Genomic DNA, 21,841 nt, shown 5'->3' with positions numbered 1-21,841 from the left:
TTAACCAAAGCATCATATCGCATATTAATCTGCCTTCATATTTTAAAACACAGAATTATAAGCTATTCTTACCCCATTCCACCCCATTATAATTTTTTTTTTCTAGAATTCAGTCTAAAGAAATTTAAGTAAAAATATAATTAATTCCCAGAGTTCTGGCAGGATCTGGCTATGGAAGCGTGTGTGCCCCTCCCGCTTTCTCTCTCTTGCTTCTGCTTTCCCCAAGTGATGTGCCTGTCCCCTTCCACCTTCCCCCATGAGTAAAAGCTCCAAGGCCTCCCCAGAAGCCAAGCAACATCAGTGCCGTGCTCATACAGCCTGCAAAACTGTAGGCTAATTCAACTTCTTTTCTTTATAAATTACCCAGCCTCAGGTATTTCTTTATAGCAATGCAAGAATGGCCTTCCACAGGTGTCTTTCTAAAGCCCCACCAAGGACTAGAGGTTTCTACTGACCATCCAAGACAGCTCGGTTGGGATTTCAAGTAAGAACACAATGACTAAACATTCCATCTTAGGTCTTCATTGTACCTTCAGTGTCCTGGATTGTATTTTTCAGTCATTCTAACAACTGGTCCTTGTCAACGTCTGCAGTTACATTACAAACAAAGCCCCATACTTGTAAAACAGCTCCCTGCTTTCCAAATGGCTTTTTATAACTACCTCATTTAATAACAGATCTGTGACTTTCTTTTTTGAGACAGCGTCTAGCTCTGTCACCCAGGCTGGAATGCAGTGGCACAATCTCAACTCACTGCAACCTCCGCCTCCCAGGTTCAAGCGATTCTCCTGCGTCAGCCTCCCAAGTAGCTGGGATTACAGGCATGCACCACCACACCCGGCTAATTTTTGTATTTTTAAGTAGAGAAGAGGTTTCACCACATTGGCCAGGCTGGTCTCAAACTCCTGACCTCGTGATCTGCCCACTCAGCCTCCCAAAGTGCTGGGATAACAGGTGTGACCCACTGTGCCCAGCCAGCCCTATGACTTTTTACTTTCCTGTTTTACAGACTGGGATAACCTGGGACAAGACTAAAATTATGGAGCTCCCTAAGTATGCTGAAATATACACACCACGCAGGTGAACTTACACAAGGTTAAGGAACAAAACGTTCTCCCGAATCTGCCAAAATCATGTGTACCCTATAAATTCTAAACAAACCCAGAGATAGACCCAGCTTGCAGAAATACGAAGACAGCATGAAGTTGGTAGAAGTCTTGAAGAACACATTGTTTACTTATTTTACAGCTCGTCCTTCAAGACATGTGCCTTATTATTTTCCACGTTACCCTCCTCTGTCACTCTGTCATCCGTGATATTCAGTGGTTATCAGCGAACAGAGATAGAACCCGAGAGGAAGAAAGAGAGAGACAGAAAGAGAGGGAGATTTATTGCCCAAATGAGGTGATGAGTAAAGGACCTCTATCCCCTTAGCTAAAAACGAAATGAAACACTGTCCCATCAAACAGCAGGGATCGAGTTAATTATAATGAAATAAGTAATATCCTGCCCTGAATTGCCAAAACTGTGTAAGAACTGCGGAGTTTTACTGTAAAACTGAATGAAGTCTGGAACTTCTTTCAGGTAAAATTAAACATATAAACATTCTAGCAGAGGAGGAACAAAAGGTAGAAAGGCCAGAGGTGGAGAAATATAGAAATGGCCCTCGGGCACAGTGGTTCATGCCTGTAATCCCAGAACTTTGGGAGGCCGAGGTAGGCGGATCATCTGAGGTTGGGAGTTTGAGACCAGCCTGACCAACATGGAGAAACCCTGTCTCTACTCAAAATACAAAATTAGCCAGGCATGGTGGCTCATGTCTGTAATCTCAGCTACTCAGGAGGCTGAGGCAGGAGAATTGCTTGAACCTGGGAGGCGGAGGTTATGGTGAACCGAAATCACACCATTGCACTCCAGCCTGGGCAACAAGAGTGAAACTCCATCTCAAAGGGGAAAAAAAGGTCCTGAAAAAAACGGAAAAAATGAGAGGGAATTTTCCAAGCAACACCTTACACTAGGGCATTATCTAGAAAACATGTGTGGTATTCCACTGTTTTTATGTCTCCTCTTCCTGCTCTTCCTCCTCTAGTTCCCTTAGAACTAGACATTTTTGCCTCAAGGAAAATAACAAAGCCAAAGAAAGGCAGGGATGTGAGGCCTGGAAAGCAATGTTTCATCACAGTAACAGTTTTCATTCCAACCTGGAAGAACTCCTCATTTTGAGTGTTTTGCACAGACGTCACCAGCTTTAAGAACTGGGCAAGCAAGAATACAGGCTTGGCTAAGAAAGGGGCCTAGAGTCAAATCCAGACCCCTACTGCTAGCTGTGGAACCGTGGCTGTCTCTGCAGCATTCTCTCCTAGGTTACTGGGGTTTGACATGAGATGATCCTATGCACAATGCTTACTATGAGGAAAAGCAGTCAGTATGCTCCGAAAGGTTAACTATTCTGCTCATTACCATCATCCAATTCTCTGCTCTAAACAATCACATTAGCTTTCTTCAGCTGCCTTTTGCAGCTGATAAAAACCGTGCTGCCTGCAATATCTTTGAGAGAGGAAGTAAAAAATATAAATTGCTGCTTAAAGTCCTTGCTGCTAATACCACAAACTAAGCAGAAAAGGGTAAGTTAATCTTATTAAAGCGCTTGCAGTTCTGGTCTCTCCTTAAAAACACACATTTATTAGAAGGCAGATGTTGCTGGCGCAACGCTATGACCTTCCAGGTATTTCTTTAACCCAGGACAACGATAAAAATGTTATAAGGTGCCTTCTGTATTGTCCGGCAGAGGTCAGAAACCCTGTGTGGGTGGGTGCAGATACACCGGAAAGGCTAACAGGAGTGGGTGGGAGAGGAAAGAAACACCCAGCCACCCACTGTTGCCATCACATGGAGCCAGCCTGACCTCTCTCTCTTGGGGAGAAATTTGGTGATTACAGTTTACACAAGTGAGTGCTCAAGCTGGAAAAAATTAAACAAAGTTCAATTACATGGAAAACACAATTCAGAAATCTCAAAGTGTAACCATGTTGCTTATAAAACAAGACTGATGGATAAAAATTAAGAACCACCCAGAAGATTTATCTGGAACAAAGAGCTTGTCTTTTTCTTTAGAGTTTATTGCTTATGACATAATCTTATAACGATAAAGCCATAATCCTATCATTATGTTATGGTTCCACCGAAGTTGCCATATGTCTGTGATTAGGATATATATATGAATACCTATGCCTTGTTAAAAAGGATTCTCTAGAAAAAAAGAAACTGATCTCTTTAAAAATTAGAAACATGTTAAAAGAAACTAGGAGGTAAGCAGATTAATGAACAGAAAACACTAAAATCTCAAAGTGTAGGGGTTAAGGAAGGAAAAGTCTGTTTGATTAATAATAACAGTACTGGTATCTGTGGAGCACTTTCTCTGTGCCAGGTGCTGCCATGCTACCCACTCTGGGTTCATTAACTCAATATTTCCAATGACAATGTATTGCCACACAATTAGTAATGGGAAAATAGGAAATCCATCCCAGGCGGACTTGGAAGACCATAAAGCTACCTCCACACTGAACTGCTGTCCGGTCACCCCGGAGACACCACAGCATCACTGAGATCATACCCTGGGACCCTCGCTTCTTTGCTCCCCACCTGTGTGGCAGGCAACAGAAAGGAAATGCAGAAACTAGAAATGTTGTCAAGGTCTCTTTCAGGGGAAATCATTGTGGTTGCATAAATAGTTAAATGATGTGAAAAACCTACAATTTAAAGAGGCCCAGTCCCTGGGAAAATCAAAAGTACACCTCCAGGCCGGGTGCGGTGGCTCACACCTGTAATCCCAGCACTTTGGGAGGCCAAGGCGGGCAGATTACCTCAGCTCAGGAGTTCGAGACCAGCCTGGGCAACATGGTGAAACCCTGTCTCTACTAAAATACCCAAAATTAGCTGGGTGTGGTGGCATGTGCCTGTAGTCCCAGCTCCTCAGGAGGCTGAGGCAGGAGAATTGCTTGAACCCTGGAGGTGGAGGTTGCAGTGGGCCGAAATCATGCCACTGCACTCTAGCCTGGGTGACAGAGCAAGGCTCCTTCTCAAAAAAAAAAAAAAAAAAAAAAAGTACGCCTACACAACACTGAATTCTGATGTCATTCTAAGAGAAGGCTATGGAACCACCTAGTTGGATTAATAATTTTCTTGAACACTTTTAAATAAAATAGCAAACGTCATTGATAGAAAGAGTTAAGATTATGACAGCAATATTAACACTGAAATCCTGGAGCTCCGTTTAAGTGATCATTCACCAATAATCCGTGATCCTTTAAGGCTCACACTTCTTAGTTAGAATCTTGTTCCAGGCTCTACCAACCATTCTGTGGTTACCCGCTAGCAGGTTATGGTTGCTGAGTGTGTGACACCATGGTCCTGCGGCGGTCCTGCCTGCAGAGGTCGGCATCTTGGCAGATGTAGATTAATGAGATCACAGCACAATGTGTTTGGTTCTTTAAATCTTGCTCTGGTCTGAACTGTGTGTTAAATTTTATAAATTAATAATACCTTCTTATTTTAATAAAGACTTGTTTATTTAACAAACCCAAAAGATTATTGCTAATTTAGGTTAATCCATGCAATCTTTTAAAATCAGTGTTTCTCAGAATGATCAGCAGAGCCTGCTTTAGAATCAGCTTAATCATATTAAAAACCACAGATTCCTCGGGCCCCTCCTCGAGACCTACTAAATCCAAGGGTATGGGATTGCAGTCCAGGACTCTGCTTTCCTGTAAGGGGCCTCACTGATTCTAATGCACATATGAAGGGTTAAATCCTAAGGTAAGACCCAGTACTAACATTTGTCAACTGATTAAAAACTGCAAGAATTAAATTCACTTCGAAAGGGTAAGCCCTGCAAATACAACACTATAAAGTCAAAGTATATCTAAGAAATGGGGGAGAAAACAAATATGACAAAGTCACTTAAAGACTGAAATATTAATTAAAAATTTCAGTAACTTGGACGGGCGCAGTGGCTCACGCCTGTAATCCCAACACTTTGGAAGGCCGAGGCAGGCAGATCACTTGAGGTCAGGAGTTAGAGACCAGCCTGGCCAACATGGTGAAACCTTGTCTCTACTAAAAATACAAAAAGTAGCTGGGCGTGGTGGCACGCACCTGTAGTCCCAGCTATTTGGGAGGCTGAGGCAAGAGAATCGCTTGAACCTGGGAAGTGGAGGTTGCGGTGAGCCAAGATTGCACCACTGCACTCCAGCCTGGGTGACAGAGTGAGACTCCGACAAAAAAAAAAAAAAAAAGAAAAAAAATGTCAGTAACTCAACTTGAACTACAAAATTTTAAAATTACAGAATCATTTTTTAAACATATTTCAGAGCAGTTGGGAGCTAGAATTCAACTAATTTGCAGAGGGTTCTTTTAATGATGAAATGAATGCCATATTATTGTACCTGTTAAGGAATTACTGAGGGCCAACTATGTACAAGGTGCCATCCAAAGTCTTGGCAAAGGGAAAGAAGACACTGCCCAAGCCCTGAAGGAGGTTGGTGTATACAGAGAGGAATCTTACACAATCAGCTTTGCCCCCCCCTAAAAAAAGAGGCATGCTGCATACCATTTTTAAACACAACTAGAATATTTTATAACTTTTTTTTTCATCTAATAATATACAGTAGATGCTCTGTGTCTTTCAATGCTACTTCAATCTTTTTTTTTGTTTTTCTAAGAGACAGGTTCTCGGTTGCCCAGGCTGGAGTATAGTGGCAAAATCATGGCTTACTGCAACCTTGAACTCCTGGGCCTAAGTCATGGAGTTAAAGTCACCACTTTAGCCTCTCATGTAGCTGGGACTACAGGGGCACGCCACCATGCCCAGCTAATTTTTAAATTTTTTTTTATTTTTTAGTCAAGACAGGGTCTCGCCATGCTGCCCAGGCTGATCTCAAACTTCTGGCTTCAAGCAATCCTCCAGCCTCAGCCTCCCAAACTGCTGGGATTACAGGTGTGAGCTATCACACCCAGCATCTACTTCAATCTTTGGCATTTGCAGGCCATTATTAAATGAATAAGGCATAATTCATTTACTTAATCCCCCACTGCTGGATATTTAAAGTTCCTTCCAGTTACTTGCTACTATAAATAATGCTGAAGTGAACAACTTTGAACATTATCTTTTCATTTATGCATGATATTTATTAACTGGAATACTTTGGTCAAAGACTGCATATTCAAGTTTTTACAGTTCCAGATTGCCACCAAAAAGGTCTAGACCATTGTAGCCTCCCTGCTTTGGTGTGTGACAGTGTCCATCTCCATGTACCCGCTTAACCAAGGTGACACATGAACCAGTTTGCCTGGGAGGTGTTGGTTTATATATGTTTACCCAGAATAATTATTTATGGTGTTCCCTTTTATTCTCAGTAGATTCTAATATCTCTCTCTCTCTCTCTCTCTCTCTCTCTCTCTTTCTCTCTGTTTCTCTCTTGTAGAGACACAGTCTCACCCTGTCACCCAGGTTGGAATGCGGTGGCATGATCCTGGCTCACTGCAGCCTCCAACTCCTGAGCTCAAGAAATCCTTCTGCCTCAGCCTCCCAAGTAGCCTGGACTACAGGTGTATGCCACATGCCCAGCTAATTTTTTAATTTTTCATCTGTAGAGACAGGATCTCACTATGTTGCTCAGGCTGGTCTTGAACTCCTGGCCTCAAGCCATCCTCCTACCTCAGCCTCCCAAAGCACTGGGATTACAAGTGTGAGCTACCGCCTCATTTTGGATGTGAGTTATATGGTCAAGCTAGTGTTAACATTCATCTTGGCCAACAGAGAAGCAAAAAGTGATCGCAGTTGGGATTTATGTCATTATTATTAGTAAGGTTGGGCATTATTTATGTTTATCAACTACTACATCTTCCATGAGTTGCATATGACAACCCCCAATTTGAGGAGGGGGCTAAATAATTAAAACCTTAATTTTTTAATACCAATAGTGAGAAACTTTCTATGTATGTCGGTCAATTCAGGAAAAAATAATGTTTCTAGGTGTTTTTCTCCATTCAAAATAGAAATCGCTTTTTTAAAGTAGTAGAAATGTACATTCCTGCAAATTATATTATCTTCTTTATTGAAAAATACCAATGAGAAATTTTGCACACCTTACAGTTTTGAATCTTCTGACATTAGATTTGAATCTTACTGAAGTCTGAAGGTTGTTCTTTCCTGGGTTATATTCCCACAGCAATTTAAATGTACTCATGTATTTAGCAACAATGGATTTCCCAAGTGACAACAAGTGAAGATTTGTGATTCACCATCCTTTGGGATGGTAGAATCAGAGCACTATATTGCAAGTAAAATGTAAGTGGCATCAAAAGTTATTCTGTACCTGTAAAAAGAAGGATTCAACTGGAAACTATTTAAATGCAATTCAGCAGTTCCCTACTAGTCTCAACACACTTCTGATTTCATGTCTACACTAAGCTACAGGCAGAATAACTTATTACCCTGAATACTACCATCTCTTTCTAATAAGGAAAATGGAACAAGTTAGATATTGCCTCTCTACTGGCTTGTGAGCTAGACAGAGTTCAACTAACTGGCCTTCAATAAGCCTCCACTTGAGTATCAAATGGACAATACTGCTATTACTTCCTGGCCTCTCTGAGCTTCAAAAGAATCATGAAATATCAAAAACATAAATTTTAACACTATACTGGCTAAGTGTTTAAACAGGGCTCACCTGATGTAGTAATTTAACACCTAACCTATTTTATACTTATTTAGTGCCAAGGAACACATCCCTATGAAGTATTATTATTATTATTGTCCCCACTTAACAGATGGGGAAGCTGGGGCATCACAGGCTAAGTAATTTGCCCAAAGCTAGATAGCTAAAAAGTGACAGCCAAGATCTTGAACACAAGAAGTCTGATTCTAAAACCCATCTGGTGGAGGGACTAAAGTTCCCTATGTCCTGTTACTTACAGAAAACAGGCACTGTTTTAACTGAAGCTACTTTCATGTTAGTAGAACTCAAGGTCTCAAGGCACGAATTAAGAAAAATAAAAATCCTAGTTATAACCATTAATTCCATTTTCTTTCTAATTGTAGGTAAGCATGTCTCTGAAAGCATTTCGTTTTCTGCTTCCCTCAAGCCCCCTTGGGTCTGTCTTGAGGTCCTCCAAAGTCTCTAGCCTCCAACACTGCTGAATATCTACAATGAAAAGAGCAGGTGTCAAACAGCTGACAGGGATAAAGAGAAAGAACAGCTAAGCTCTCATTCAGTGGGTCAACTGGTCAACATAGGAAGGGGCCCTGGGGCAGGCCCCTGCCCAGGGTGATATGTGCTAGGAGGAGATAGCTTTGGTGGCAATTCAAAGCAAAAATGAATCAAAAATCCCTGGTCCCCCATATTGTTTAAACTTTGGGAATACTGATAAATATGTTTTAGTATCTCCTGTGCACAGAACAAGGCCATGGAAGAATAACTTGGAAAAAACATCACAGTTGATGACAGCAAAATATGTTTTTAGGTCCACTCAAAACTCCCAGATCACGGCCATAAATGTACTGGAGCCATTCCCAACAACTGAGGACAAATAGGGCATATAGCTTCTTAACTGTGTCCACCATTTTCTGTCCTCATGGCTTAATGTGGGAGAGTAAAAACTGGTTCTTCCTCAATCATCTGTGAATAAGACAAAAATCAACAGTCACAGAACCACAGAACCTAAAAATCTTTAACCTCAATAAAAAGCAAGGTACCAAGTATCTATGCTCGCATTTGTGGAAGGGCAAAAGGAGGGGCTTTATATACACAGATTGCAAGAGGCCGACACAGGCAGATCACATGAGGTCAGGAGTTCAACACCAGTGTGGCCAACACAGTGAAACCCCATCTCTACCAAATATACAGAAATTAGCTGGGCGTGGTGTTGGGCTCCCGTAATCCCAGCTACTCAGGAGGCTGAGGAAGGAGAATCGCTTGAACCCGGGAGGCAGAGACTGCAGTGAGCCAAGATCCCACCACTGCACTCCAGCCTGGGCGACAGAGCTAGACTCTGTCTCAAAAAAAAAAACTAGTATAGAAGTTCTGTAAGAGCATGGGCTTCACTGTCTGTCTAACATATTGCCGCATCCCTACATACAGCAAACTATTTGACACATGGTAAGGGCTCAAAAAACACTTTTTAAAGATATAATTGTACCTGCATTGATCTGAGGTAGCAATCACAGCTGCTCTGAAGTAGTCTATAACCTTAGTCTACCTGGAAGAAAACTGAATGGCTCACAGACCTGGACCTGATCCAGGCAGAGCCTTAAAATCATCAGCTGCTCATCAGATGATCCCACAGGAGGCCAAAGGAGGCCATCCCAAGGCTGGAATGATCAGTTCTGTGAGCTATTGAGCTATGTGAAGAAAGGGCAGTTGGTTTGCTTTCCTGCCAAGAAAAGCAAAGCTCCCTCGCACTCCACAGCCACTGAGCACGTAAGTTCCCAAGTGTAAATTTCTTCCCATACAAGCCCTCTCACTACCTAGCCCTGAGATTTGGGGAAAATTAGTCCCTTTAAGCCTGACTCTTCATATGTAAAATAGGTTATTATTACCTACAACTCCTCAAATTGCCTTTAAAGTCCCATCCCTCACTCAGCTTTTCTCTGTAGCCAGGTCTACCTGCCCAGTCTTCACAGAGCAGGTCCTGGGCAGCTGCTAACCTCCCACCACCTCCACATTTAAGATGGACTCAGTGAGCTCAGTCTTCCACACAGGAGCAAGGCAGGCATCGCGGCATTGCTTTTATCTTTGAGAAATGCATTCGGCGACTGAAAACCAAGCCAGGTGGCCTAATCCATGCCTACTTTAGCTGCAGTTTCTTTTCATATTCTGTTATACCATAAGACCAGTGAACCATGTTAAAGGGCTCCCATCAAATCTGAGATCATTTTGCTTTTAAAAAATATGTGTTTTTGCCAGGTGCTGTGTTTCATGCCTGTAATTCCAGTACTTTGGGAGGCTGAGGCAGACTGATCATGAAGTCAGGAGTTCGAGACCATCCTGGCTAACACGGTGAAACCCTGTCTCTGCTAAAATACAAAATTAGCCGGACATGGTGCCGCACGCCTCTAGTCCCAGCTACTTGGGAGGCTGAGTTAGAGAATCGCTTGAACCTGGAGGCAGAGGATGCAGTGAGCAGAAACCACGCCACTGCACTCCAGCCTGGGGGACAGAGTAATACTCTGCCTCATGGGGAATATATATATGCATTTTTCCTGAAAAATATTAAAGCTAGAGAGATAGACATAAACTAACTAGTAGTACCTGCTGTTTCTCACCATTACCTGCTTCCTGGAGAGTGAAAAAAAGAAAAGCAATTCAGAGGACTGCAAATCAAGCAGCACAACTCCCAAGGGGGGTCCCCAAGTAGCTTCTACTATAATTCCTGTCACAGAGTCCAAAGAAAGGAGCCAAGAAGCCTTTCCTCACTGTTAGAGAAGAATACGAAGGTGGCCAAAGGTCAGAGAGCCACCTGGTGACCAGCCACAGATGCTCAGGAGGGAGTTTGAGCCATGAAACAAACAGTCTTGACAAAGAGGATACTTTATTCCACAGCGGAGCACCAGCACAGCGGTCATGCTTAGGCCAAAAACGTCGCAGTCCAACATTTCTATTTATCCCACCCTCTGATCTTTATAATAAAAATAACTTGCCAGCAAAACTTTTCCATCGCCTTGTTACTAATTTTAACTCCACCTCTTGGAAGAAGGGAATGGTTATTTCTAAGGCCTCCTTAACGCAAACAAGAAAATGGCCCAAATTCCTAAGGGACTTGACAAATACTATCTATTTCTGAGATGTCCTGAGAGTCCAAAGCTGTAATGTTAAGATGTAAAAAGGAATTCACTGTACCAAGAGTTGATGCTTGAGAAATGACCTAATAAATAATTAAGACCCACAGGCACGACACATGTTTAGCAGATACTCTGCGCCAAAGATTGACTTATGAACTACACATACATCGTATCAAGTAAGTCCAGCAACAATCTCATTTTACAGATGAAAAAAATGGAGCTTGAAGACATTAAGTAACTTGCCCAAAACCACTGGTAACTAAGTGGCACAATTAAAAGTAAAGAGTTTGAAACCAAGCATTTAATCACTAAAATAAATTACTAAAATAAAAACCAACACAATAGTCTGAATAATAAAAATACAGAGATGTCTAATATTATGAATTTTTGTTTTGATAAGATAAATGCTAACTGTAATACTTCTAGAAAAACACATAGGAGGAAAGTTCCACTACACTGATCTGGGCAATGATTTTTGATAAAACCCCAAAAGCACAGGCAACAAAAATGGACAAATGAGATTTCATCAAACTAAAAAGCTTCTGCACAGCAAAGCAAACCATCAACAGAGTGAAGAGACAACTTATAAAATGGGAGAAAATATTTGCAAACCATACATCTTATAAAGGGTTACTATCCAAAATAGATAAGAAACACAACTCAAAAGCAAGAGAACAAATAATTCAATTTAAAAATGGGGCAAGACAGGAAGGGAGATGTTGGTCAAAGAACATCAAATTTCAGTTAGGAGAAATAGGGTCAAGAAATCTATTGCACAATATGGGGGCTACAGTTAATAAGAAAGTATTGTATTCTTGAAAAATGCTAACTAAGAGAGATTTTAAATATCCTCACCACAAAAAAATGATAAATATGTGAGGTAATATGTATGTCAATCAGCTCAATTTAGCCATTCCATAATGTATGCATGTTTCAAAACAACATGCTGTACATAATAAATATAGATAATTTTTGTCAATAAAGATAAACAAAATGTTAAAAAAATTGTAATGGGCAAAGATTCTAAATAGAAATTTCTCAAAAGAAGACCCACAAAGGCCAACAGGTATATGAAAAAATGCTCTACATTACGAATCATCATGGAAATAGCAATTAAAACTATAATGAGATAACACCTGACATCTGTTATAATGACAATTATCAAAAACAGAGCTGATGAGGATGTGGAGAAAGGAAGCTCTTGCATAACTGTTGGTGGGAAGATACATTATTACAGCCATCATGTAAAACAATATGGAAGTCACTACAAAAATTAAAAAGAGGCCCGGCGCAGTGGCTCATGCCTGTAATCCCAGCACTAAGGGAGGTGAAGACAGGTGGATTATTTGAGGCCAGGAATTCAAGATCAGCCTGGCCAACATGGTGAAACCCTGTCTCTACTAAAAATATAAAAGTTAGCCAGGTGTGGTGGCTCACACCTGTAATCCCAGCTACCCAGGGGACTGAGGCAGGAGAATCACCTCAACCCAGGAGGCGGAGGCTGCAGTGAGCCGAGATTGTGCCACTGCACTCTGGCCTGGGCGAGAGTGAGACTCTGTCTCAGAAAAAAAAGAACAAAAAATTAAAAATAGAACTACCATAGGATGCAACAATCCCACTTCTCAGTACATATTCAGAGGTACTGAAATCAGTATGTCGAAGAGAGATCTGTACTGCTACGTCCACTGCTGCATTATCTCAACAGCCAAAACATGAACTCTTCCTGAGAGTCCCTGAACAGATGAATGAATGAAATGAAATACAGATACACAGTGAAATACCATTCAGCTAGAAAAAAAGAAGGAAATCCTGCCACTGAAGATAAATGTTTGAACCTGGAGCACATTGTGTTGAGTGAAATAAGCCAGGCACAGAAAGACAAATACCACGTCATCTCACTTACATATGGAATCCAAAAAAGCTGAACTCATAGAAGCAGAGAGAAGAAAGGTGGTTAGAGGTGGGGTGGGGGAGGGGTTGGTCAAAGGACAAAATTTTAGTTAGAGGGGAGAAATAATTCCAAGAGATCTATTGTGCAACATGGTGACTACAGTTAATACAATGTGTTATATTCTTAAAAATTGCTAAGAGAGTAGATTTGGAGTGTTTTTCACCACAAAAAAAAAAGGTAAGTATGTGTGGCAATGCATATGTTAATTAGTTCAATGTAGCTATCACAGTGTATGCATATTTGAAAACATCATGTAGAACATGATAAATATATGCAACTTTCATTATCCATTAAAATAACTGATTCATTTTAAATTAAAAAAAAATTTTAAATATAGTTACATCAACTTACTAAATCAATGTTTCCAACAAGATACTATCAGCAAATGGAAAAAAGAGTGCTGGCTTCAGAAACACGCGGCACAGAATGCTTAGGACAGGACCATTTTTAAAAAGCCAAAGACCAGTGACAATGAAGACAAGGCAGTGGCATTTGGAGGCTGAAAGCAATTCAATTTATTTAACTTTGAAGAACAAAAGCTTATTCTTCCAAGGAGAAACCCAAACACATTTTCTGTAGAAAAAAAGACACCATTTTAACCGCATTGCCAAAGTAAGTCAGGCAGAGGGCAAGAGGGCAAGTTAGATCCAGCCACAAAAAAGAACTCAGGCTGACAAAGCAGGGTGGGAAGAACAGGGGAGGGCATACCCCGCAACAGATTTGGGGTTTTAAAGGGAGAAGGGACCAGAAGAGGGAGAGAGAAATCCTGCCCCATTCTTGATAACATTCCATTTGGAATACTAAGTCTAGTTTCTGGTAACAACCACCTTAAACAACAGAAAGAAAAAAGAAACCTAACAAGTAAGTGGATATGCATTTGTATTTGAATATTTGAGTCTGTTCTACAGTAAAACAAAACACTGCAGTAAAACTGTTTGGCTAGAAATCCAAATTGGAGCAAAAACCTCTTTTAAGCTAGCTGGGCCTTCCTCATCTAAGACTTGAATAGCCAGATGCTTCTCTTCCCAGACAGGGAAGTCCTTCACTGACTTTAATCAGAATGCTCCTCTTTCTAGCTACATGACCTTTGACATGTAACTCACCTTTCCCATTCATCAGTTTCCTCATCTGTAAAAAACTATGATCACTGTACTAACCTCATTGGAGATGTTTATAATGATGACATGTGAGATACACATCAGTACCATGCCTAGAAGACTAGAATGAACGTTAGCTGCCGTTATTACTCATCTTCCTCTTCTCAAATTTCTTTTGGTTCCCTTCCCCAAGGTCACCAATAACTGGCTAAGAAACCAACAGAAGACTTTTCTGCACTGTTTCTCTCTTTAAGAAGTCCCCTCTTCTGCTCCTAAACTCGGGAAGAGACACCAGATCTCCCCAGAGGCAAAAGCACGAGGACTAACTAGCACTAGAAAACTATCAGAGTCCCTGTGTCTCAGAAAATTTAGGAGCACAGAGTCATTCCAAATTACTTCAGAGAGGCTTCAACCCTCTGAGCCCAGCAGATTATCAGAAAAGCTTCACCCAAAAAGCCACATCTCTCCTTCACTCAGCCACGATGACCAAAAATGAAATATCACATGATAAGAATCAGTAGCATGGATGGAGCCTTTCCCACGTGCCAGGCCCTGCCTCCACACCTGCAACTTCATGGAACTCTCCCTCCCGCCCCTGAGTCAAGGAGCATCACTTTCATTTTCCAGTGAGCCTCAGAAAGCTGAAGTATCTTGCCCAGGTCCCAGGGTTATTGAGTGGCACACTGGAACTTGAACCTGGCAGTCTGACTCCAGGGTTCCTATCAGTTTTGCTGTGTCCCTGTACCTCTGAGGACCCCGCCTGACCTCTCCCTTATGGCCCACCCTCCCCTCCATATATAAGTGGAAACCCTTCTGCCTTCATGTTCAGGCTCTGATGGTTCCATGGAGCTTTTAGGGCATATGATCCCTCCCACGTCATCACCCTTGCCCTTTAACAAGGGATAATACACATGGAAAGGATAAATATCACTCAAGCTGGAGCAGAAATAATGGAGTTAAGAGGAAAGCTAAGCCACTATCAATTTATCACAGGGTTTTGGTGTGTGTTATTGTTGTTTTTAAGCAGTGTCTTATAAAACTAAAATTGCCAAATCAGGAAATAAATCACCGTGGCTTTTCAATTGCCTCAAGATATTTGGTGGAAAATATTGCAATGAAGTTTCAGAACTGTGACACGAAGAAAACTGGTTTCCAACAGAATAAAAGGAAAAAGCATTGGTTTGTTCCAGACGTTTTCAAGTCACAGTTTGCCTAGGAATGGTAACAAGATTACATGTCATTTGGCCTGCATGGTTGTTTTTTGAAAAAAACAAACAAACAAAAAAAAAATCAAAAGCTGCCAACATATAAAATCAGTGATTTTACATTTTAAAAGTCTAGATTTTGACTTTTTTTGAGTAAGAAGATGCAACAACACTAGGTGCTTTCTGCCTCGTGGTCATGCCAGCCCTATGGGTCGGTGATGGGAATTATAGTTTCCACAATCCCCACCATGCCACATTGCCTCACAAGTAATCCTCTATCCTCATTATCACATAGGCCAAGCCCCTGGAGGCACCAAGTTTGTGACTTCTTTATAAAAAGCTCTGGACAGATAAGTAATCATGTTCAATCCCCCTTCAGTCTTATTGTATCCAGGAAAGCTCTTCCACTTCTGTATTAAATGTCATTCCTATGTTTCCACGGAAACTGGGAGGCTCCGAGTACCTTACCCTCACCCTGAACCACCCTGCCCCCAGGGTCACCAAAACCATGGCTCACCTGCTACTCGGTGCCACTACGTTCTCTCTTCACAGGTGTCACTGGCACCTCCCCATTGACGCCTTCAGCCCCACTAACAGACATCAGGCTCCTCCGTTCCTTCTGGTTCGACTTGTGTTCCACTTTTGTAACTCTAAACCTGAGGGGGAAATGGGGAGAAGTGATGGGGTTTGCTTTTCTAATAAACAAGAATTTGGAATAAAGCAAAAATCATCCACACGGAGGATCTCAAATGAACTCAGCCAAAAGTTAGGACACAAATGAAAAACAACATATCCATGAGGAGGAACATTCATTCCTATCTGGCACATTCCTCTGGCCCCTGCCCAACCTTCTAGCTGACTTCTACTCAACCATATCACAGACTAAGCTGGATATTTTATACAGCATGCAAAAGGCGTTTAAAAACTCAGGTATTAGCCAGGCACGTGGCTTACACCTGTAATCCCAGCAGCACTTTGGAAGGCTGAGGTGGCTGGATTGCTTGAGCCCAGGAGTTTGAGACCAGCCTGGGAATATGGCAAAACTCCATCTCTACAAAAGTTACAAAAATTAGCTGGGCATGGTAGTGTGCACCCGTAGCCCCAGCTATTTGAGAGGCTGAGGCAGGAGAATCGCTGGAGCCCAAAAGGTAAAGGTCTCAGTGAGCCAAGATCATGCCACTGTACTCCAGCCTGGGCAACAGAGTTAGACCCCGTCCCAATAAGAAAAAAAAAACAACTCAGGAACTCAAATATTAAATAGCTCAGAGTTGTGGTTTCTAACAATGACTTCGGCTTTAACATCAGTTTTTTTGTTTGTTTGCTTGTTTTTGAGATGGAGTTTCACTCTTGCTGCCCAGACTGGAGTGCAGTGGTGTGATCTGGGCTCACTGCAACCTCCACCTCCCAGGTTTAAGCGATTCCTGCCTCAGCTTCCCAAGAAGCTGGGATGACAGGTATGCACCACCATGCCCAGCTAATTTTGTATTTTTAGTAGAGACAGGGTTTCACTATGTTGGTCAGGCTGATCTCGAACTCCTGACCTCAAGTGATCCACCCACCTCAGCCTCCCAAAGAGCTGGGATTACAGGTGTGAGCTACCATGCCCAGCCTACATCAGTTTTTTTTTTAATCACAGAAAGCTGGTTAAATGCTCAACTGGTTTACAAATTAGACTGATGTAACCAGAATGTTCACCAGAAGATGACGAACTTCTGAAAATATGCAACTATCAGGCAGTCCTATCTCAATACACACACAGACACACACTCTGTCTCTCTCTCTCTCTCTCTCTCTGTCATACACATTCACACACACACTCACATACATGCAGAAAATCAGAAGAGCCCTAGCAAGACATTTTATAAGTATTAGGGTTTGAGAGTTTGTCTTTTTAAAAAACAAAAATGGGTTAAATTTCATTACAGATTAAGGAAAAACTAAACAACGTTAAGGAACAGATTTTCATTAAAAATTAAGAGTTAAATAGATGTATTCAATGTAACAGTTTTTCCAGTATATCATCACCAAATTTCTAGAGTCTTTCATAACAGGTTCTTTCTAGTTCTGGTCTTAATTTCTCTTAAAAAGTATCTAAAATAAATTCTCTTTCTGTGTCCAGAATAAGATCACAAGCCCTGAGGAGAAGGCTCTGAAGAAGTGAAAGGAAGAACAGGGTAACTGTAAACACAAATCTATTCTGTCAAACTATAAGACTCTCTTAAGTAACAGATGCTGGAAAACAGCCTGGAATCATTAAGTGCTCCTAGTAGCCAATATCCAAGAAAGAGAGCTGGATTGGGGGCATTTTAAAAAGCCATGTTGGCCATGCACAGTAGTTCACACCTGTAATCCCAATACCTTGGGAGGCCAAGGTAGGCGGACCACTTGAGGTCAGGAGTTTGAGACTAGCCTGGCCAACATGGTGAAACCCCGTTTCTACTATAAATACAAAAATCAGCCAGGCATAGTGGCAGGTACCTGCAATCCCAGCTACTCAGGAGGCTGAGGCACGACAATCGCTTGAACCCAGGAGGCAGAGGATACAGTAAGCCAAGACTGCACCACTGTACTCCAGCCCGGGTAACAGAGTGTGACTCCGTTTCAAAATAAAAAACAGCTGTGTTGAATCTGAGTTGAAAATTTCAGCATTTTTTGTCCAACAAAACATGCTTTGTCCAAACAAGCTACAGGTTCTCATTGCATTTGCATTCATAAATTCTCATGACTGCTTCTTAATAAAACAATGTGGTCATGAGTTGTGCTGTTTTGCTGTAAGTGGCAAACAGCCTGCAGTCTTCTCCGTGATGCTTGTGCAACACAGGATGAAACTCAACTGAATTAAAATAAAAATAACGTCGGCCAACATTTCTTGAGTGCATAAGGACCCAAAGCTGGTTTAAGATCTTTGTGTGAGTCACCTCATTTAGTCTACAGAGTAACTCTACAAGGTGAATGTGACTGTCCCTCTCACTTTACAGAGGGGGAAACTGAGGCACAGAGCAATGTAACAGTTTGTAAGTAGTGGTGCCTGGACTCAAAGGAGGTAGAAGCAATGGGTTCCGGCTACTCTTCCCAGGGTGTTGTTGGTGGAGAGAAGGATCACGGAAGCAGCACTGTCAACTTTTGCTCAGTGCTTACATAGTCTCATTCCAGCATGTGTGTTCCTTACCACTACTCCCCACTGTCTTTCCAAATACAATATCAGCAACGCAGTTCCTGCGTGGGACTTGGATCCAATAGCAGAACTACAAAAGCATCTTGCTGCAAAGATGCTTCAGGTAGGGGCAGATGGATTCATCACTTGAACTGCAAGATCTCCACCTCACATATGGGTCACAAATGAAAGGCATGAGGACCAAGAAAGCCAAGACACAGTGGAAAGCACCGCCCACTAAAATAAAGCGGTCAAAGCAATTCACACAGAACTTACAAGACAGAGACTGGAGGGCTGTGGACCAGGTCCACATCTTCTCCCCTTCCTCGCACATGGCTAGATGACATTTCTCAGTTCCCTGAAAGTGAGCTTGGCTGGGTGATCGAGTTCTAGCCAGTGGAGTATGAGCCAAAATGATACAAGCCACTCTCAGGCCTAGCTCTTTCAAAACCCCTCGTGAACAACCTTCCACCGACCTGCTCCTTTGGCTGGCAAACTTAACAAAGCCACACAGACAAACGAGGTCTGGAACCCTGGTCAAGTACCTGAAGAGCCACCCATTGATATCTCAATACCTGCCCTGGATTCCATAAGTGAAATATAAACGTTTCTTCTGTATACAATTGAAAATCTGGGCTTTATCTGTTAGAGCAGGTAGGTATTTATCTTAATAAATTTCCCATCTGATCTAGCATTACCCGCCTTTCAGCATTCTTCTGTTGTTGGAAAAACCTAGGACTCACACCAGAAAACATGTAAAAATCCCAGAGATATAACCTGAACCAGCACAGAGAACATAATTCTACATCTGACAGGTAAGCACAAGTCCACACACCACAGCACCCATGTCACACACAAACCAAAAGCATCCGAAGGGATCTTACCTGCCAACAGAAAGGACTGTGACCTCGCCTTGGCGCCTCGGTCGGCTCTCTCTGGACTTGTTGCTGGGCTTTATGAAGTGCCACCGCTTGTGCCTACACCGATGACACACATCCCTCTCGACAACACCACCCACGGTGTGCAGATGATGGCCACAGACGTGCTTCCCTGGGGTGCCCCCTGGAGACAAAGGCCCAGGACTCACGGGAGGGCTCCCTGGTGTGCTGGGAGTCACGGGGCTAAGGTGGGGAGGAAAATAAAAAGGTGCAACTGGTTACTTACAGGAAATACCAGTGAAGGCAATCTCTTTCCCTGTAATGACAGAGCACATTTAAATTGAAAGAAAAAAAAAGCATCTTCCAATTGTACAAATGGATTTTGTGAACTGACCTCAGATGGCAGGTACTCAGCCCTCATGACAGTGCAATTAGAGTTTATCTTAAGCAATAGTAATATGATTCATGGCTGGGTACAACGGCTCATACCTATAATCCCAGCATTTTAGGAGGCCAAGGTGGGGAGATTGCTTGAGGCCAGGAGTTTGAGACCAGCCTGAGCAATATAGAGAGATCTCATCTTTGACAAAAAATGAAAAAAATTAGCCAGCATGATGGCGCATGCCTGTAGTCCCAGCTACTCTGGAGGCTGTGGCGGGAGGGCTGCTTGAGCCTAGGAGTTCAAAGTTGCACTGAGCTATGATTGTACCACTGAACTCCAGCCTGGGTGACAGAGTAAGGCCCTGTCTCTAGAGGAAAAAAAATGGTTTATCACTTCTAGAATGGAATCTATTGGCTGGGAACACACCACTGCTTCTAACAGAGATCAACTGGCTTTAAAGTATTAGGTTTCTTTCTAAAACACTGATCTCCTTTCTCATGCAATCATCCTAATTTCTCACATACCAGAGTGCCTGCCTATCACTCTAAGCAAAGAGATTCCCTAAATACATATGCCCTGGAAAAGGGAAGAACTCAAATTCCATCAAATTATCAGATAATTTAAGAGAAAATATTTGCTCAAATCTGGCCATTACATCAAAGGAGGAAAGCCTTTAGGCGAAGATATCAAAAGTGATGTTTAAAACAGACGTTGATGGTGTTGATGACAGTCATAACAGAATAGCTAACAGTATTCCTAGCATTTGATATGTGTATCTTAATGGAATTAATCTCATAAAATCGTATTACGTAGGTATTAATAATCTCTTTATTTTAACAATGAGGATATTGAGGCAGAGAGAAGTGGAGTAACTTGCCCAAGATCACACTGAGAATAAGTGCTGGATCTGAGATCCAGACCTCGAATGTTTACTTCCAGAAACTGTGCAGTTAATCACCTTGCTGTATAGCTCAGTGCTTCAGAAACAGCAAAGACCACTTTGATAATCTGGAATAAATCTGGCTGGACCATCCAAATATATAAAAAACAGAAATATAAAGGCCAGATGTGAGCTATTTTCTTTTTTTTTTTTTTTTGATACAGAGTTTTGCTCTTGTTGTCCAGGCTGGAGTGCAATGGCCCAGTCTCAGCTCATTGCAACCTCCGCCTCCCAGGTTCAAGCAACTCTTCTGCCTCAGCCTCCCGAGTAGCTGGGATTACAGGCATGCGACACCACGCCTGGCTAATTTTTTTGTATTTTTCGTAGAGATGGGGTTTCACCATGTTGGCCAGGCTGGTCTCAAACTCCCATCCTCAGGTGATCCGCCTGCCTCAGCCCCCTAAAGTGCTGGGATTACAGATGTGAGCCATCGCACCCAGCCGATATGAGCTACTTTCAAAAGAAAAGGAGGAATTGGATCCTAACAGAGCCAAACAGAGTAGAAATCAGCCCTCTGGTGCAGGCAGGAGAAGTGAGGGTGCTGTGAAGCCCAGAGCCTGACACCTCAACTGTGGCAAGAGCCCCAGAGACACACAGGAAGCTGTGATGGCAGAAACCAGCCTTTTCAGTGCTGCAAACTGGCCATCGGCACACTTAAAAAATAAGAGGAGCCTACGGTTGAAGAGACCACCTCAAACATAACTGACAGCCAAAAATCTTCTGGTACTTTTAGGGATACCTTCCTAATTGTTAAAATAAAAATACAGAGCAGTACCTGCCTGGATTAAAATAATGTTAAATTAGCACTACATATTAGAAGGCCGAATGCAAGAGTTTAACAACATTCATTCAAGAAGCATTTCTCAAATACCAGTTGTGTACAAAACCCAGTGACAGGCACTACAGGATGCCCAGAGATGAGTGAGACAAAGACACCGTGAGCCAAGATGGTCAGAACACCAGCTGTCTGTGGCCAAGACTGGAATATGGGGGAAGTTATAGCTCTTCCATCTCTGTGACTCTATCTCTCCTAAACTCACCTCCTTGCACTGAGTTACCTTCCTAAAACACACATTCACATGGCCAGTTTGACAAACACCTATTAAACATCTAAGATGTGCTGCATGCACAAACCACATACAACGAGGAAAAAGATCCAACCCCTCTGCCATGTCACTTGGCCTGGCCACCCTGGACCAAACCCTTCACAGATGAGTCCCAGGCTTTCATGCTGTAGTGACGTGTCTTCTGGCCCTTCTTCCTCCTACAGCCAGCCCTGCCTTGTCTCTATCTCTTGCATGCCTGGTTCACAGGGCACCTCTTCCATGAAACTTCCTGAACTCCCATTGGCCCCCCTGGGGCCCCTAGAGCCTTCAGTCTCCACCTGCCCTACA

General features: G+C 42.3%; 1 protein-coding gene across 1 annotated transcript in view; it reads right to left on the bottom strand.

Annotated features, from left to right (window-relative positions):
- The window catches only part of RELL1 (RELT like 1), a 72,212-nt gene that overhangs the window by 2,090 nt on the left and 48,281 nt on the right, over positions 1-21,841 (bottom strand). The window contains exons 5-6 of the mRNA XM_002745922.6: positions 19,132-19,368; positions 15,611-15,749 (exon numbers count right to left, since the gene is read on the bottom strand). Of these exons, the coding sequence (XP_002745968.1) occupies positions 15,614-15,749; positions 19,132-19,368 (373 nt within the window). The 3' untranslated portion in view covers positions 15,611-15,613. The remainder of the gene's footprint in view (positions 1-15,610; positions 15,750-19,131; positions 19,369-21,841) is intronic.

Source organism: Callithrix jacchus, chromosome 3, assembly GCF_049354715.1.
Source record: "Callithrix jacchus isolate 240 chromosome 3, calJac240_pri, whole genome shotgun sequence".
NCBI classification, from domain to species: Eukaryota; Metazoa; Chordata; class Mammalia; order Primates; family Cebidae; genus Callithrix; species Callithrix jacchus.
Note: the sequence above shows the minus strand (reverse complement) of the source record. Positions and strands in the feature narration are given on the sequence as shown.